This window comes from Podarcis raffonei, chromosome Z (assembly GCF_027172205.1).
Source record: "Podarcis raffonei isolate rPodRaf1 chromosome Z, rPodRaf1.pri, whole genome shotgun sequence".
Classification (NCBI taxonomy): Eukaryota; Metazoa; Chordata; class Lepidosauria; order Squamata; family Lacertidae; genus Podarcis; species Podarcis raffonei.
The window spans coordinates 9,274,555-9,288,984 of NC_070621.1; the positions used below are offsets into that span (position 1 = coordinate 9,274,555).

A 14,430-nucleotide genomic window follows, 5' to 3' on the forward strand; every position below is an offset into this window, starting at 1 on the left:
GGACTATTCCTGCCTCCGGGTCTGGTCCTGACCGGATGGATACTAGAATCAGCAAGGGATACCCACATGACCTGAAGGTGCTGCTGTGCAATGCCAGGTCAATGATTCATAAGACCACTGCCATCCACGACTTGATCATGGATGGAGGACTTGACCTGGCATGTGTAACAGAGACTTGGTTGGATGAAGCAGATGGGCCTGTCCTTGCCGCTGCTTGTCCACCAGGTTTCTCTTATGCACAGCAACCCAGGTCATGTGGGCGGGGAGGGGGGGTTGCAGTGATTTTTAGGAAGTCATTAGTTTGCACCAGGTGTCCTATTGGGAAGACCCAGTTTTCCGAGTGCATGTTCTGGAAGTTGGGCAATAGGGGCAGTACAGGATTCCTTTTGGTGTACCGACCTCCCCGCTGCACCAAGGATTCCCTGCCCGAGCTGCTTCAGGTCGTGGCGGATGTTCTCCTGGAGACACCTAGCTTGGTCGTCCTAGGGGATTTTAACATCCATGCCGACACAACCTTACAAGGGGCCGCTTGGGACTTCATGGAAAGCATGGCCTCCATGGGGTTGTCCCTGAATAAGTCTGGCCCAACCCATAGCCGCGGACATGCCTTGGACCTGGTGTTTACCTCTATGGATGTTGGTGATCTGACACTAAGTAAAAGCGAAATGAAAGAAGTGCCATTGTCAGATCACTTCCTGGTGCAACTGGACTTCTCTGCGACCCATCCCCTCTGCAGGGAGGTGGGACCAATTCTGATGGTCCGCCCCCGCCACTTAATGGATCCAAATGGTTTCCAGAGAGTGGTAGGGGATGCTTTATCCCATGTTGATGGCCTTTCAGCTGATTCCCTGGTGGCCCGCTGGAATGTGGAGTTAACCAGGGCTATTGACTGTTTGGCTCCGAAGCGCCCTCTCCGATTGCATGGAGCCCGGACAGCCCCGTGGTTTTCCACGGATCTGAGGGCAATGAAACAATCGTTGAGACGGCTAGAGCGCCGGTGGCGGATAACTCATTCCGAATCTGACCGGACACAGGTTAGAGCTCAACATCGAGCCTACCAAGTGGCGATAGCGACGGCGAAGAATAATTTCTTCACCGCCTCTATTGCATCTGCAGAAAACAGCAGCAGGAGACTTTTTCAGGTGGTTCACAATTTAGCGGAACCACCTGCAACATCGGGGCCCAGTACAGGCCACATGTTCTCCTGCAATGATTTTGCAAAGTTTTTTGCAGATAAAATCGCTCAGATTCGGGAAGAAGTAGACTCCACCGTGGGAGCAGGGCCGGGGCAGGAGAGTGCTAGAGTTATGTCTAGTCAAGTTGAGTGGGATCAATTCCAATCTGTTACCTCCGAGGATGTGGACAGGCTGCTTGGACGAGTGAAACCAACCACCTGTCTCCTGGATCGTTGCCCATCCTGGCTTATAAAAGCTAGCCGGGAAGGACTGGGCGATGGGCTTTGTGGGGTGGTGAATGCTTCCCTCCGTGAGGGAGCCTTCCCAGACCCGCTGAAAGAGGCTGTTATTAAACCGCTTCTTAAAAAAACATCTTTAGATGCGGCCACGATGGTCAACTATCGCCCAGTCTCAAATCTTCCACTCTTGGGCAAGGTGATTGAGCAAGCGGTTGCCGAACAACTCCAGGCACGCCTGGAAGAAGCAGACCATTTGGATCCCTTCCAGTCGGGATTCAGGCCTCATCATGGGACTGAAACTGCCTTGGTCGCACTGGTTGATGATCTCCGGCGGGCTAGGGACAAAGGTGAGAGCTGTTTCCTAGTTCTGCTGGATCTCTCAGCGGCGTTTGATACCATCGACCATAACATCCTTCTGGACTGTCTTGAGGGGCTGGGAGCTGGGGGCACTGTCATACAGTGGTTCCGCTCCTTCCTCCTGGGCCGTGTTCAGAAAGTGGTGGTGGGGGATGAGTGTTCAGACCCCTGGGCTCTCACTTGTGGGGTGCCTCAGGGTTCTGTCCTCTCCCCCATGCTTTTCAACATCTACATGCAGCCGCTGGGAGAGATCATCAGGAGGTTTGGGCTGGGTGTTCATCAGTATGCGGATGATACCCAGCTCTACCTCTCTTTCAAATCAGAACCAGTGAAGGCGGTGAAGGTCCTGTGTGAGTGCCTGAAGGCGGTTGGAGGTTGGATGGCGGCTAACAGATTGAGGTTGAATCCTGACAAGACAGAAGTACTGTTCTTGGGGGACAGGAGGCGGGCAGGTGTGGAGGATTCCCTGGTCCTGAATGGGGTAACTGTGCCCCTGAAGGACCAGGTGCGCAGCCTGGGAGTCATTTTGGACTCGCAGCTGTCCATGGAGGTACAGGTTAAATCTGTGTCAAGGGCAGCTGTTTACCAGCTCCATCTGGTACGCAGGCTGAGACCCTATCTGCCTGCGGACTGTCTTGCCAGAGTGGTGCATGCTCTGGTTATCTCCCACTTGGACTACTGCAATGCGCTCTACATGGGGCTACCTTTGAAGGTGACCCGGAAACTACAACTAATCCAGAACGCGGCAGCTAGACTGGTGACTGGGAGCGGCTGCCGAGACCACATAACACCGCTCTTAAAAGACCTACATTGGCTCCCAATACGTTTCCGAGCACAATTCAAAGTGTTGGTGCTGACCTTTAAAGCCCTAAATGGCCTCGGCCCAGTATACCTAAAGGAGTGTCTCCACCCCCAACGTTCTGCCCGGACACTGAGATCCAGCGCCGAGGGCCTTCTGGCGGTTCCCTCACTGCGAGAAGCCAAGTTACAGGGAACCAGGCAGAGGGCCTTCTTGGTAGTGGCGCCCTCCCTGTGGAATGCCCTCCCACCAGATGTCAAAGAGAACAACAACTATCAGACTTTTAGAAGACATCTGAAGGCAGCCCTATTTAGGGAAGCTTTTAATGTTTGATGTATTAGAGGATTTTAATATTTTTTTGGAAGCCGCCCAGAGTGGCTGGGGAAGCCCAGCCAGATGGGCGGGGTACAAATAATAAATTATTATTATTATTATTATTATTATTATTATTATTATTATTATAAAATAAAAAGTCCCAAATGCTGCAACCTTTTCTCAACTGTAGCCACAAGAACCTTTGAGCAGATGAATGAATTTGGCAAATGGGAGTCCCACGGGTGGAGGAATGCTAATCAAGCTTCTTCCTATAGAACAAGAGCAACATCCTCTGAATTTTAAGATTCTCAAAACCCAGGTGGTTCAAGAGAAAACTTGTTAGCACTGACCTGTTCCCCTTTTAACCCAGGTTGACCTTCCACTCCAGGTATGCCTGGGACACCCTAGAGGGAAAAGAAACACACAATAATAATCCTGCACTCTGTACATGCACATAGAAAAAGGAGAGCACAAATATCACAGGCTGGTGGATTTCACAAGGTTTCGGTATGGATTAAGGATAGAGGATAAATTTATTCCCCAGATATTCCTGGATTTGCATGTTGCAAACAAGACACAGTTCTCATTTGAAATCTACACTCCTGCATTTTGCAACACAGAATTTTCCTCTAAAAGAAATGTACAAAAAGTGTGTGTCGAATATATAAAAGTAGGACACTTTTGGCTAGTATAAGCATTTTGACAAGCAAGTTCTGTCTATCAGAGTGCAATCACATATATGAAATTGCATTCTGAAAGAGGGAAATTGCTTGTCAGAATGCTTATATTAGCCAAAACTATGTACAAAAAAATACTCACATTAGGAAAAAGCTGCATGAAAATGGATACAAATTTTCGTGCAGACTCTTTTGCAATGGGAGAACTGAAGTTAATGTGTTTGCATGTTTGTGTATAGAATAACGAGGCCCCGTCTGCACCACTGTAGTTTAAGGGTGCTGAGAGTTGCTAGGACACCACCATCACCAGAATTCCCTTCACAGAGTTCCAATTCCCAGAGTTCTCTTTAGGTATTTTTAAATACATCTCCATCCAGTTTCTAGCGTTGTAAGCAGGACAGCACCTGACAGAAACCAAAAAAGAGAGGGAAGAGGATGCATTCTACTATATTTCCATACCTGCTCTCCATCTAGCCCACTGACACCAGCTGCACCAGGGCCTCCAGAGGCACCCTAAAGAAAAAAGGGTATTCAGCAATATAGGCTGCAAAAGATGGGTTTACACAGAGCAGTGCTGCTCAGATTGGGGAAGCCCACAGCTTGGTGGTAGAGTATCTAGTTGGCACACAGAAAACTCCAGGTTCAATACCAGGCATTTCCAGGCAAGCAATTCAAATCCAACACTGACACCTACTGGTATAAATATTTCAGAAGGTATATATAGAAAGTGGGATGTATTTAGCAGGTGCCAAAAGGGCAACAGAGAAGGTGCCTGTCTGATATGCAATGGGAGGGAGTTCTAAGTTCTAACATGACTCCAAAAGTCCAACATTGTGTGGAAAGTACTTCATGAAAGGATAGCATTTGCAGAGGATACTCTCCTGCAGAACACAGGGATCAGTTGTGTACACAGGGGATGAGATGATCTTTTAAGATCAGTATTCCAGCTCTTACGAGAACAAAAGAATGCCTTTAGCACTTTGACATGTAGCAACCTTGGAAGACCAGTGTGTGGGTGAGATCCTCTTACTTCTACCTTTAACTTACCTTTTCTCCTTTCTCTCCAATGGGCCCCTCTAGACCCGCTGGCCCATCTCTTCCCTGTAAAGACAGTACACAGTTTACAATTAAGGACAAGTGGACATCTCCTGTTGTACATTAGGATTGGTTCGTATGATGATAATCTGCTACTCCACCTACCTACTAGGATAAACTTGGGAAAATGTCTAAAATTAAATCCTGGAAATAGCAGGTGAGTTTCTTCTTGTTATTTTAATTGTGCTTCCTTCTCATGCTCCCCACCCCCCTTTACAGGTTATTGATGGTAATAGTTAAATCAGGAAAACCTGAGGCAATCACTTAAATCAATGCACATACACACTAGTAATACACTCACGCATCTCTGTCTTCCATCCAGGCATTATCAATGGTGCCATTCTAGTCAGGTAAAAACACTCAAGTAGGATGTGAAGTAGGGATGGTGAGGGGTGAAGTCTGGAGAGAATCTCAAGAGACTTGGGGGACTGCTTTTGGCACCCAAGCCAGGGCTTTCCGTCCTTGGCATATGTAACAGTGAAACTGTCCTTCATTCACAGCACAGAGAGACCGGCGATTATTTTCTCTATGGGACAAAGGGGTTGGCTTGTTTACACAAGCCATCTGGGCACTCCTTGATGCTGATATCCCTTTAGTCCTGCCTGGCTAAGAAGACCCTCTTACCCCCACTGAACCTGGAGCTCCCACCAAGCTCCAAAACACGTAGCATCCAGGCACAGATACATATGTGTACATACCGGGCACCCTAGTGGACCAGTCATTCCCACTGGACCAATGGACCCCGCCTGTCCTGCTAGTCCTGGCTTTCCTGGGATGCCATTTTGTCCATGTAGACCAGGAAGTCCCTATGGAGTAGGAAAAAACATTTCTAGGTGGGGAAAATCAGGGTGCACAAGTGCATTTCATAAAGGACGAGAAGAACATTTTCATTTGCAAGCTCATAAAGAGATGAGGATGGCAGAAATCCCCTTCTTTCTTGCCAAGACTGTGGGAAGGGGCATGGCAGGATCAGGGCTAAGTGAGGCCCTGCCCATGTTCAGGTAACCATATGCTTACCAAGGTTCCAGGAAATCCCCTGGGGCCCACATCTCCCATTCTGCCCTGAAAGAAATGAGAAGGTTATTCCTGCAGAGGGCGGACACCATCTTTTCATACTCTAGCCTCTAGTTTTCATGCTCATCTTTGACTAGGGTAGGGTGTTATGTACTGAAGTTCTCACCCTGGGCCAGCAGGGGGATACTGTAGATAGTTTTCACTCAGGTCCACGTCAGTTATTTTAGGTGGGAAACCCTGGGTTGTTGTTGCTACAATGTTGATAGCTGGCTGCCTATAAAAGCAGGCCGGCTGAGCTGCTTGCTGTTCAATTTCTGTAGCAGCTTACAAAATAAAGAGCTGCTTTGGAGAAATCGCTGTGTCGTCTGCCATGTCTACCCACTATTCTACATAGGGTACTGCAGGATGGGCACTTTTAGCAGGATAATGTTGTGGTGTTTATTTTTTAGTAAGGTGGAATAGGTTGTATGTTTTTATAATATTGCATTTGCATTTGTATGGTTTTTTTTAATAATTGCAGGTTGCTTTGAGGCATTTTCTGCAGTAAGTGATGAATGACTGTTAATAATAATAATGTGGCTAATCAGTAGAAATTGGCATATTGATATGGACAGTGGTAGTGAGAGTAAAGTGGGAACTTTTCTGCAGGTGCCACAGCTCTGACTCTGCCCACCCCACCCACACTGCTGAAAGATCTAATCACTTACCTGCTGTGTTAGGTCTGTTTGGTCACAAAGAATAAGAAGAAAAGGATTTCATTCTCCTTTATTAAAACTACAACTGTGGGGGCTGGCTCTCCATATGTTTTGGGACTCCAATTGCCATCAGCCAATGGCCAGGGACTATGGGAGTCATAGTTCAGTTGCACCTGGAAGGCCATAGTTTAGCCGCCCTTAGTGTAGAGACATGCTCTCACCCACAGCTATGATTTCACACAAAAGCACACATTATGCAGGCCCAGGTGATCAGGATTAGTGTAAGGGTGAGCAGGTCAACTTATGTATGATGGAATGGAATAAAATAATAATAAAATAAAATAAAATAAAATAGATGTTACTTTTAAAAAAAAGGAGATGAAAACTTTGTGAGGAGGGGAACATACCTGTGGGCCAGGAAGGCCTTTCATGCCAGATGGCCCTGGTGGACCCTATGTAGGGAGAAAAGCCAAACAAGGTAAAAAAAACCCTCTGCTTCCAAGTGACCACTCAGGACTCTCAGACCCTCCAAGTGTTCCTATTTTCCAGGGATGTCCCTGGTTTAGAGCAGGGGTCGGCAAGGTTTATCTTGCCTGGGCTGGATCGGTCCCACAGAGATCCCTTTGTGGGCCAGATTGCACGCAAGTGCGTGCGCCCACAATTTTCGGCATCTGCACAAATGTGATTTCTGGCAACGCGGAAGCAAGTCCTCCGCCACACTGTGCTGGTTTAGCGCAGCGCGCAAGTGGGTAACTTGGTTCGGGGGCGGTTTGTAGGCCGGTCAAATGACCTCCGCGGGCCACTTCTGGTCCATGGGCCTTAGGTTGCTGACCCCAATTTAGAGAAACTATCCCGGTTTCTGATTTGATCCCGGAACGTCCCACTTTTCCTTAGGCTGTCCCTATTTTCATTGGAGAAATGTTGGAGGGTATGGAGTTATCCGACCACCGAGACATCTGAAGGCAATCCTTTATAGAGGTTTCTTAATGTTTAATGTTTTATTATGCTTTTATATATGTTGGAAGTTGCCCAGAGTGGCTGGGGCAACCCAGTAAGATGTATAAATAGTAAAATTATCATTCTGGAGTGGGACATCCCTATTTTCATTGGGAAAATGTTGGAGGGAATGGACTCTCTAACCCTGCAAATGAACTCATCTCCCAGTTAATCCCAATGTAGCGCAATAGAACTGGGGAAGTTAAGAACATAAGTAGAACCTTGCTGGATCAGGCCAATGGCCCATCAGTATCCTGTCCTCATACTGTCTAACCAGATGCCTGTGGGGAAACCCATAAGCAGAACCCGGGCACAAGAGCCCTCTCCCCTTGTGTGGCTTCCCCAAAACTGGTTTTCAGGAGAATGACCTCTCCCCACATCAAATGGGGGGGCGCCTTTTTGCGTGGTCACACACAGCCCCCCGGATCCCAGTGTGGCTCCTGGTAGTTCGGGCCGGCTTCACCCTCCCCAGGCTGGATACCTGGAGATCTCCACCTCAGCCAATCACCCAATCCCGCCTGGGGAGGCGTTGCCAGGGGATTGGCCAGGTAAGGGGAGGGACCACCCTGCCCACACAACAGAAGGTGCCTCCAACCATTTAGGAGTAAGGGAGCATAGCAGAAAATGACACTCACTTTGGAACCAGATCTTCCTGGAAATCCAGTGGGGCCTCGGATTCCAGGCTCTCCCTGCAAAGATGGCAAAAGGCGGGGGGAGTAGAGAGAAGAGAGGACAGGAAGGCATGGTTTACCATGAGATCACTTCCTTACATATAGTAGCAGCACCATCAGTGGTATTATGGTCCTCCCATATGGTTAGTGCATGCACAAATGCACACAGATCTCACTAATACCTTCTCATAATAGATGTACCGTATTTTTCGCACCATAGGACGCACCGGACAATAGGACGCACCTTGTTTTAGAGGGGGGAGAACAAGGGAAAAAAATTCTTCCGCTCTCTGCCCAGCGCCCCTTCAGCGAAGCGGCAGGAGGCGCTGCGCAGAGAGTGGGAGAATTTCCCCCCTCTTGTTTTCCCGCTCTAAAACAAGGTGCGTTTAAGGTGCGTTCAGGCGGCTACCTTGGAAGCCTGGAGAGCGAGAGGGGTCGGTGCGCACCGACCCCTCTCGCTCTCCAGGCTTCAGGTTCCTTTCGACCTGCTCTTTGGGGCTGGCGGGGGGAAGCCCACCACCAGCCCCAAAGAGCAGGTCAGGGAGCAGCGGAAAGGCGCAGCAGAGGGGCTGCTGCCATAGTCACGCGTCACTTCTCCAGCTGGGAGAGGGTCCCGGGCTATGGCTTCTTTAGCCCCGCGCACGCTCTCCTGGCTGGAGAGGTGACGCACGCCTATGGAGGCTCCTGCCATAGGCGCGCGTCACCTGGGAGAGGGTCGCAGGGGGCTTCTTTAGCCCCGCACGCGCTTTCCCGGCTGGAGAGGTGACGCGCGCCTATGGAGGCTCCTGCCATAGGCGCGCGTCACCTGGGAGAGGGTCGCAGGGGGCTTCTTTAGCCCCGCGCACGCTCTCCTGGCTGGAGAGGTGACGCGCGCCTATGGAGGCTCCTGCCATAGGCGCGCGTCACCTGGGAGAGGGTCGCGGGGAGCTGCTTTAGCCCCGCCGCACTCTCCCGGTTGGAGAGGTGACGCGCGCCTATGGAGGCTCCTGCCATAGGCGTGCGTCACCTCTCCAGCCGGGAGAGGGTCGCGGGGGGCTGCTTTAGCCCCGCACGCGCTCTCCCGGCTGGAGAGGTGACACGCGCCTATGGAGGCTCCTGCCATAGGTGCACGTCACCTCTCCAGCCGGGAGAGCGTGCGCGGGGCTAAAGAAGCCCCCCCGCGACCCTCTCCCAGGTGAAGAGGTAACTCGCGCCTATGGAGGCTCCTGCCATAGCCCCGCTTTACCTCTCCAGCCAGGAGAGGGTCGCAGGGCTATGGCGTCTTCGCTCCATAGGACGCACACACATTTCCCCTTCATTTTTGAAGGGGAAAAAGTGCGTCCTATAGAGCGAAAAATACGGTACCGTATTTTTCTGTGTATAAGACGCCCCCATGTATATTTTGGGGGACTCCAAATTAAGAAAACACCCCTCAGCACCAGTGGCGGAGCTTCATGCTCCGGCACCGGGGGAGGGGCTGGGGCATGTCCTGGGGGCCTGGCAAGCCGCTTGCAGGGGCATGGCACCCAGCACAGGCAGGGGGGCAGCAGCGAAGGCACCCCACTGGGGTCGTGCTGCCGGGGGCGGTGCGCTCCCCCCCCACTCCTCTTCCTCCGCCAGTGCTCAGCACTACCTGTGTTTAAGATGAATCCCAACTTTAAACCTAATTGTTTGGTTTAAAAAAACCTAGCCTTATACACGGAAAAATATGTAGGGTTTTTTTGTGAGCAAATAGCATGTTGGGGAAGAGGGATAGCTCGTCAGGAAATTTCCATGGTGTCACAACCCTAGGATCTAATTCCCCTTCATTAGGAGATGAGATTGTAGACTCTCGCTCAGAAAAATTACATACAATGCTACAAAAAAACACTTCCAGAAGTGGTGCCCCTGGTACCAATGCCCCCTCAGGCCCAAGGAAATCACACTGCTATCTCCCCTGATTCAGAGGATTCCATCACAGAAGCACCAGTACAACCAGAGTCTCCCCCACTCCATTAGAGTGAAAGAGTGTTGGAGAAGGCTGGGCAAAGGCCCAGTTTAGTATTGGTAGCTCTTATGACTCAGACTGAACTATTTGCTCCTATACTGGGCTCAGTCTACGCTTAGCTGTTGCTGAAGCAACACTGGAGCACTGCTCCTCTTCATCATTCAGCCTGAGCCCTGCACAAGGCTTGCCTCAAATGAGGTCAGTGTTTGCATACGACACATAGGGAACAATCTCCCCGTGTTCCAGCGCAGATCCCACACTCTCCACAGCTGCTTATTGTTAAGAAAGAGAGGTGATATGTCCTAATCACATTTTTAAATAGTATGCACAATGCTATTTAGTGTTGCAGCTCTAGCCCTCTGGAATAAGCTACCAGCTGAGATTAAGATAGGTACTTAGCATCTTAATCACTAAGCAGTAGCCGGCGATGTATTTGTTTAAAACCACACAATCATTTACAGAATATTAATTGAACAATTTTTAGAAATGGTTTTATTGCTTGTAGATACCGTACTTTTCCGTGTATAAGACTAGTTTATTTTCTGTAAAAATCCTGCTAAAAATGGGGGTCGTCTTATACATAGGTAGTGCATAGAGTGGACGTTTCTTTGGTTGTTGCCACGGCTGCCAGTGGCTATTGTGCGTGTTATTGGTCGCTGTATCAATGGGTGATTTTGATGCTGTGAGAATTGGGTGGGCGATTGGCAGCTTCTGCCAGTGAGGGGACAGACGAGAAGCGGATTTTGTGACACGTGCGGGTGAGCGATTTTTGGCATTCCCCCCTAAAAAAAGCAGAACAATTCTGAGCAATCTTCCACAAAAAAGCTCAACAACTCTGTGCCATCTCTCCCCATTTTCTTAATAGGGGGCATCTTATACATGGGGGCGTCTTATACACGGAAAAGTATGGCACTTTGTATCTTTGTATTTCATAGTGTTATTAAGAATCTGTGTCTTTTAAATTTTATCTCATTTTTAGGGTCTGCATCTTTTGTATCATATCCCATTTGATTTTATTCTGCTCTGCTTGGATGGCTTCTGGCTATCGAAGAATTCATAAATCTGCAAAATAAATAAATTGTAATGTTGCTTGGCCCTGGAAAACATTTAATCTCCTGATGCCAAATGTTCTGACAGCCCCTACCTTTTTGCCCCTGGGACCAGGTTTTCCTCTGTCGCCAAATGATCCTGGATAGCCCTGGAATGTAAGGGTTTAACAGCACTTGTCAAGTTAATAAGCCCTCCATTGCTTGTGAAAAGGATCTGGGGATCTTAGTATACCACAAGCTTAACACACAGTCAATAGTGTGATGCATCAGCAGAAAAAGCTAATGAAACTCTAGGCTGCATCAACGGAAGTATAGTGTCCAGATCAAGAGAGGTGATACTACTGCTCTATTCTGCCTTGGTCAGGCCCCACCTGCAGTCCTGTGTCCAATTCTGGGCACCACAATTTAAGAAGGATGTTGATAAGCTGGAACGCGTGCAGAGGAGGACAACGAAAATGATCAAGGGTCTGGAAACCAAGCCTTGTGGCGAATGGTTGAGGTGACATGACAGCCATCTTCAGATATCTGAAGGACTATCACATGGAAGAAGTAGAAAGCTTGTTTTCTGCTGTTCCAGATGGTGGGACACGAACCAATGGATTCAACTTACAAAAAAAGGGAGATTCCGACTAAACATCAGGAAAAACTTTCTAATGGTAAGAGCTGATCAACAGCAGAACAGACTCCTTCAGAAGGTGGTGGACTCCCCTTCATTAGACGTTTTTAAACAGGTTGGATGGTCATCTGTCAGGGGTTCTGAAGCTGTGATTCCTGTATTGCAGAGGGTTGGACTATATAGCGCTTAGGGTTACTTACAACTCAACAATCCTATGATCCTATGATTCCTAATACTATGACTCCAAAAAGGTGTTCTAAGAATTGATGGGAAGGGAATGTTCCAGGTGGCCCACCTCACTTGTCACAGGTCAGGTCTCCTCCTTTCTAAGGATGAAGCAGAACTTCTTTTGGTCCACAACCTAAAGGGAACTCCTAGTCTGCTGGTCTTGGGCACAGGAGGACTGGAGGTTGACTACCAACTGACTTCTCTGAAGTTTGTGGTACAGTTTTTAAAATAGTTTTTTAAACTAATGCTTACACAAATGCATGCCTAGGAGAAATTGCACTCGGGAGCATACAGAGGAATGTATTATAGGAAAAGAAATGTATAACAAAAAGTGTGCTTTAAGAAGAAGTGCAAATGTCTTAAACATGATTTTGTGTGTACACATACAGTTTACAAAAGAAACATGCATACAGCGGGAAAGTAGGCCATGACTGAGTACATGCAGAACTAAGTCAGAAGGGAAATAGGTTGATCCATCTTCCCCACTCTGGAGTAAGTATGGGCAAATATATCAATTTCAGTTTCTCATTTCTCCAATCGTAAGTTCAGCGTGCCACCATTTTACATCAGCTTGTGATATAAAAAGTCCTCACAAAAATTCATCAGCCTTCCAGTGCAATTTTCTCCTAATAAACACTTTTTAGTGTATGCAATCTTGCTCTGCAAGACTATGTATATTAAGCAATTTCCCCTAATATTATAGGTTGTATCCAGTGCAACCCAACACACTGGACCTAACTTAGGTCCATTGATTTTAGCAGGTGTACTCTCAGTAAAATGTAGTTGGGCATAACCTGGTGTGCTTTTAAAAGTTATTTTTGCTTGATTTATGCATGCTTTACCCCCAATGCATAGAGACACGGGTGGTGCTGTGTGTTAAACTACAGAGCCTAGGATTTGCCGATCAGAAGGTCGGCGGTTCGAATCCCCACAACGGGGTGAGCTCCCATTGCTCGGTCCCAGCTCCTGCCAACCTAACAGTTTGAAAACACGTCAAAGTGCAAGTAGATAAATAGGTACCACTCCGGCGGGAAGGTAAACGGCGTTTCCGTGCGCTGCTCTGGTTCGCCAGAAGCAGCTTAGTCATGCTGGCCACATGACCTGGAAGCTGTACGCCAGCTCCCTTGGCCAATAAAGCGAGATGAGCGCCGCAACCCCAGAGTCGGCCATGACTGGACCTAATGGTCAGGGGTCCCTTTACCTTTACCTTTACCCCCAATGCATACATTTTTCTGCCCATTACTTGGCTAGAGAACTGAACCACAAAATTCAGAGAAGTGTGAATTTCGAAGAATGGCTGTGGTTCAGCTGGTGAAAGTGCAAATTAGGTAAGCTCCCATTTAAATGTGGAGTGAACTTAATGTCTCTCATCCCTTCACTGGATAAGAGCCATCACTTACGTTGATGCCAACAATCCCTTGCAGCCCCTCTAGACCAGGTTTGCCAGGAAGGCCCTGGAATGGGAAGGGAAAAAAAAGACAAACCCAGAAACTCAAATCACTGTCTTGAATCATTGTTAGTTTCTGCATTAATAACTTTCATAGAAGGAATTTTAAAACATTCCTATGTGTCCAGGCATTTTGAAAAATAAAAGGTACTGCTCATGACAGCCCTGAAATTATTAGATTTGATAGAAAGTGATTGCTTTTAGAAGTTATCAACTGGTGTTTAACTGCTTTTAGAAATTTATTGTTAACTGTTTTTACCTGGTCTAATTGCACTGTCCTTTGGGATGAAGGGTGTGACAAAATAATACAGAGAGAATAAAATCTGAATAGATTTAATCTATTTTTATCAGCTCTTACCCTCAGTCCTGGTGAACCTGGTTCTCCGTTGACCCCTGTTTTTCCGGGACAGCCCTGTTCAGAAAGAGAAGTCATCAAAACAAGTGCTAGGCTGGATAATTAATAGATGGAAGTTTTTCTCCAGAGGGCATAATCTGGGGCTTAGCCAAGCAATCGGGCTTTCCAAGCAATGAAAAACTACCTGCTGACTTTGGTGATGCATAACACTGGGAGCACCAATGAACTGTCACCGGTGCCAGCTCTAGTTTTGCAGGATTCCTGGGCAACACATTCACCACTCAGCACAGTAACAACGGTGGAGAGAAGACTACTCAAACAAAGGTCTGGGTAAAGAGGTCCATCTTCTAACCGATCATTGTACAGCATGCAAGTGATGGTGCAGAATACGCTACAGAGGAGAGATCATACCACCATGTGGGGGGCCACTGAAAATAAGGCCCTTTTGTGTGCCACCATCCTTCAAAGCAAAGCGTGTGGCAAAACTACAAATGGGACCTACGCTGCTGATCCTAACACCTGGGCAGTTTAAGATGAGAGAAGGTGCTCCTTCTGCCATTTGAGGCCAAATGTGTTTCTTCAGGTCAGTGTTAACACCTTAAATTGGGTGTGGTACTGGCAACAAAACTAATGGAGCAGCTTCATTACTTTTTGTAGAGATGGAAACCTTCTAGGGGTACCTTCTAGGGGTACCATCGAAGAGTGGAGAAGAGGGTCTATCCCCTGAAGAGAGCCA

The 14,430-nt window shown here is 48.0% G+C and overlaps 1 protein-coding gene across 3 annotated transcripts in view; it reads right to left on the bottom strand.

The window, feature by feature from the left end:
- LOC128406251 (collagen alpha-1(I) chain-like) overlaps nt 1–14,430 on the bottom strand; it is a 91,171-nt gene that overhangs the window by 36,316 nt on the left and 40,425 nt on the right. For all 3 annotated transcript variants that reach the window (XM_053373469.1, XM_053373468.1, XM_053373467.1), the window contains exons 27-36: nt 13,698–13,751; nt 13,293–13,346; nt 11,144–11,197; nt 7,998–8,051; nt 6,774–6,818; nt 5,675–5,719; nt 5,356–5,463; nt 4,610–4,663; nt 4,022–4,075; nt 3,236–3,289 (exon numbers count right to left, since the gene is read on the bottom strand). In XM_053373469.1, the coding sequence (XP_053229444.1) occupies nt 3,236–3,289; nt 4,022–4,075; nt 4,610–4,663; nt 5,356–5,463; nt 5,675–5,719; nt 6,774–6,818; nt 7,998–8,051; nt 11,144–11,197; nt 13,293–13,346; nt 13,698–13,751 (576 nt within the window). The remainder of the gene's footprint in view (nt 1–3,235; nt 3,290–4,021; nt 4,076–4,609; nt 4,664–5,355; nt 5,464–5,674; nt 5,720–6,773; nt 6,819–7,997; nt 8,052–11,143; nt 11,198–13,292; nt 13,347–13,697; nt 13,752–14,430) is intronic.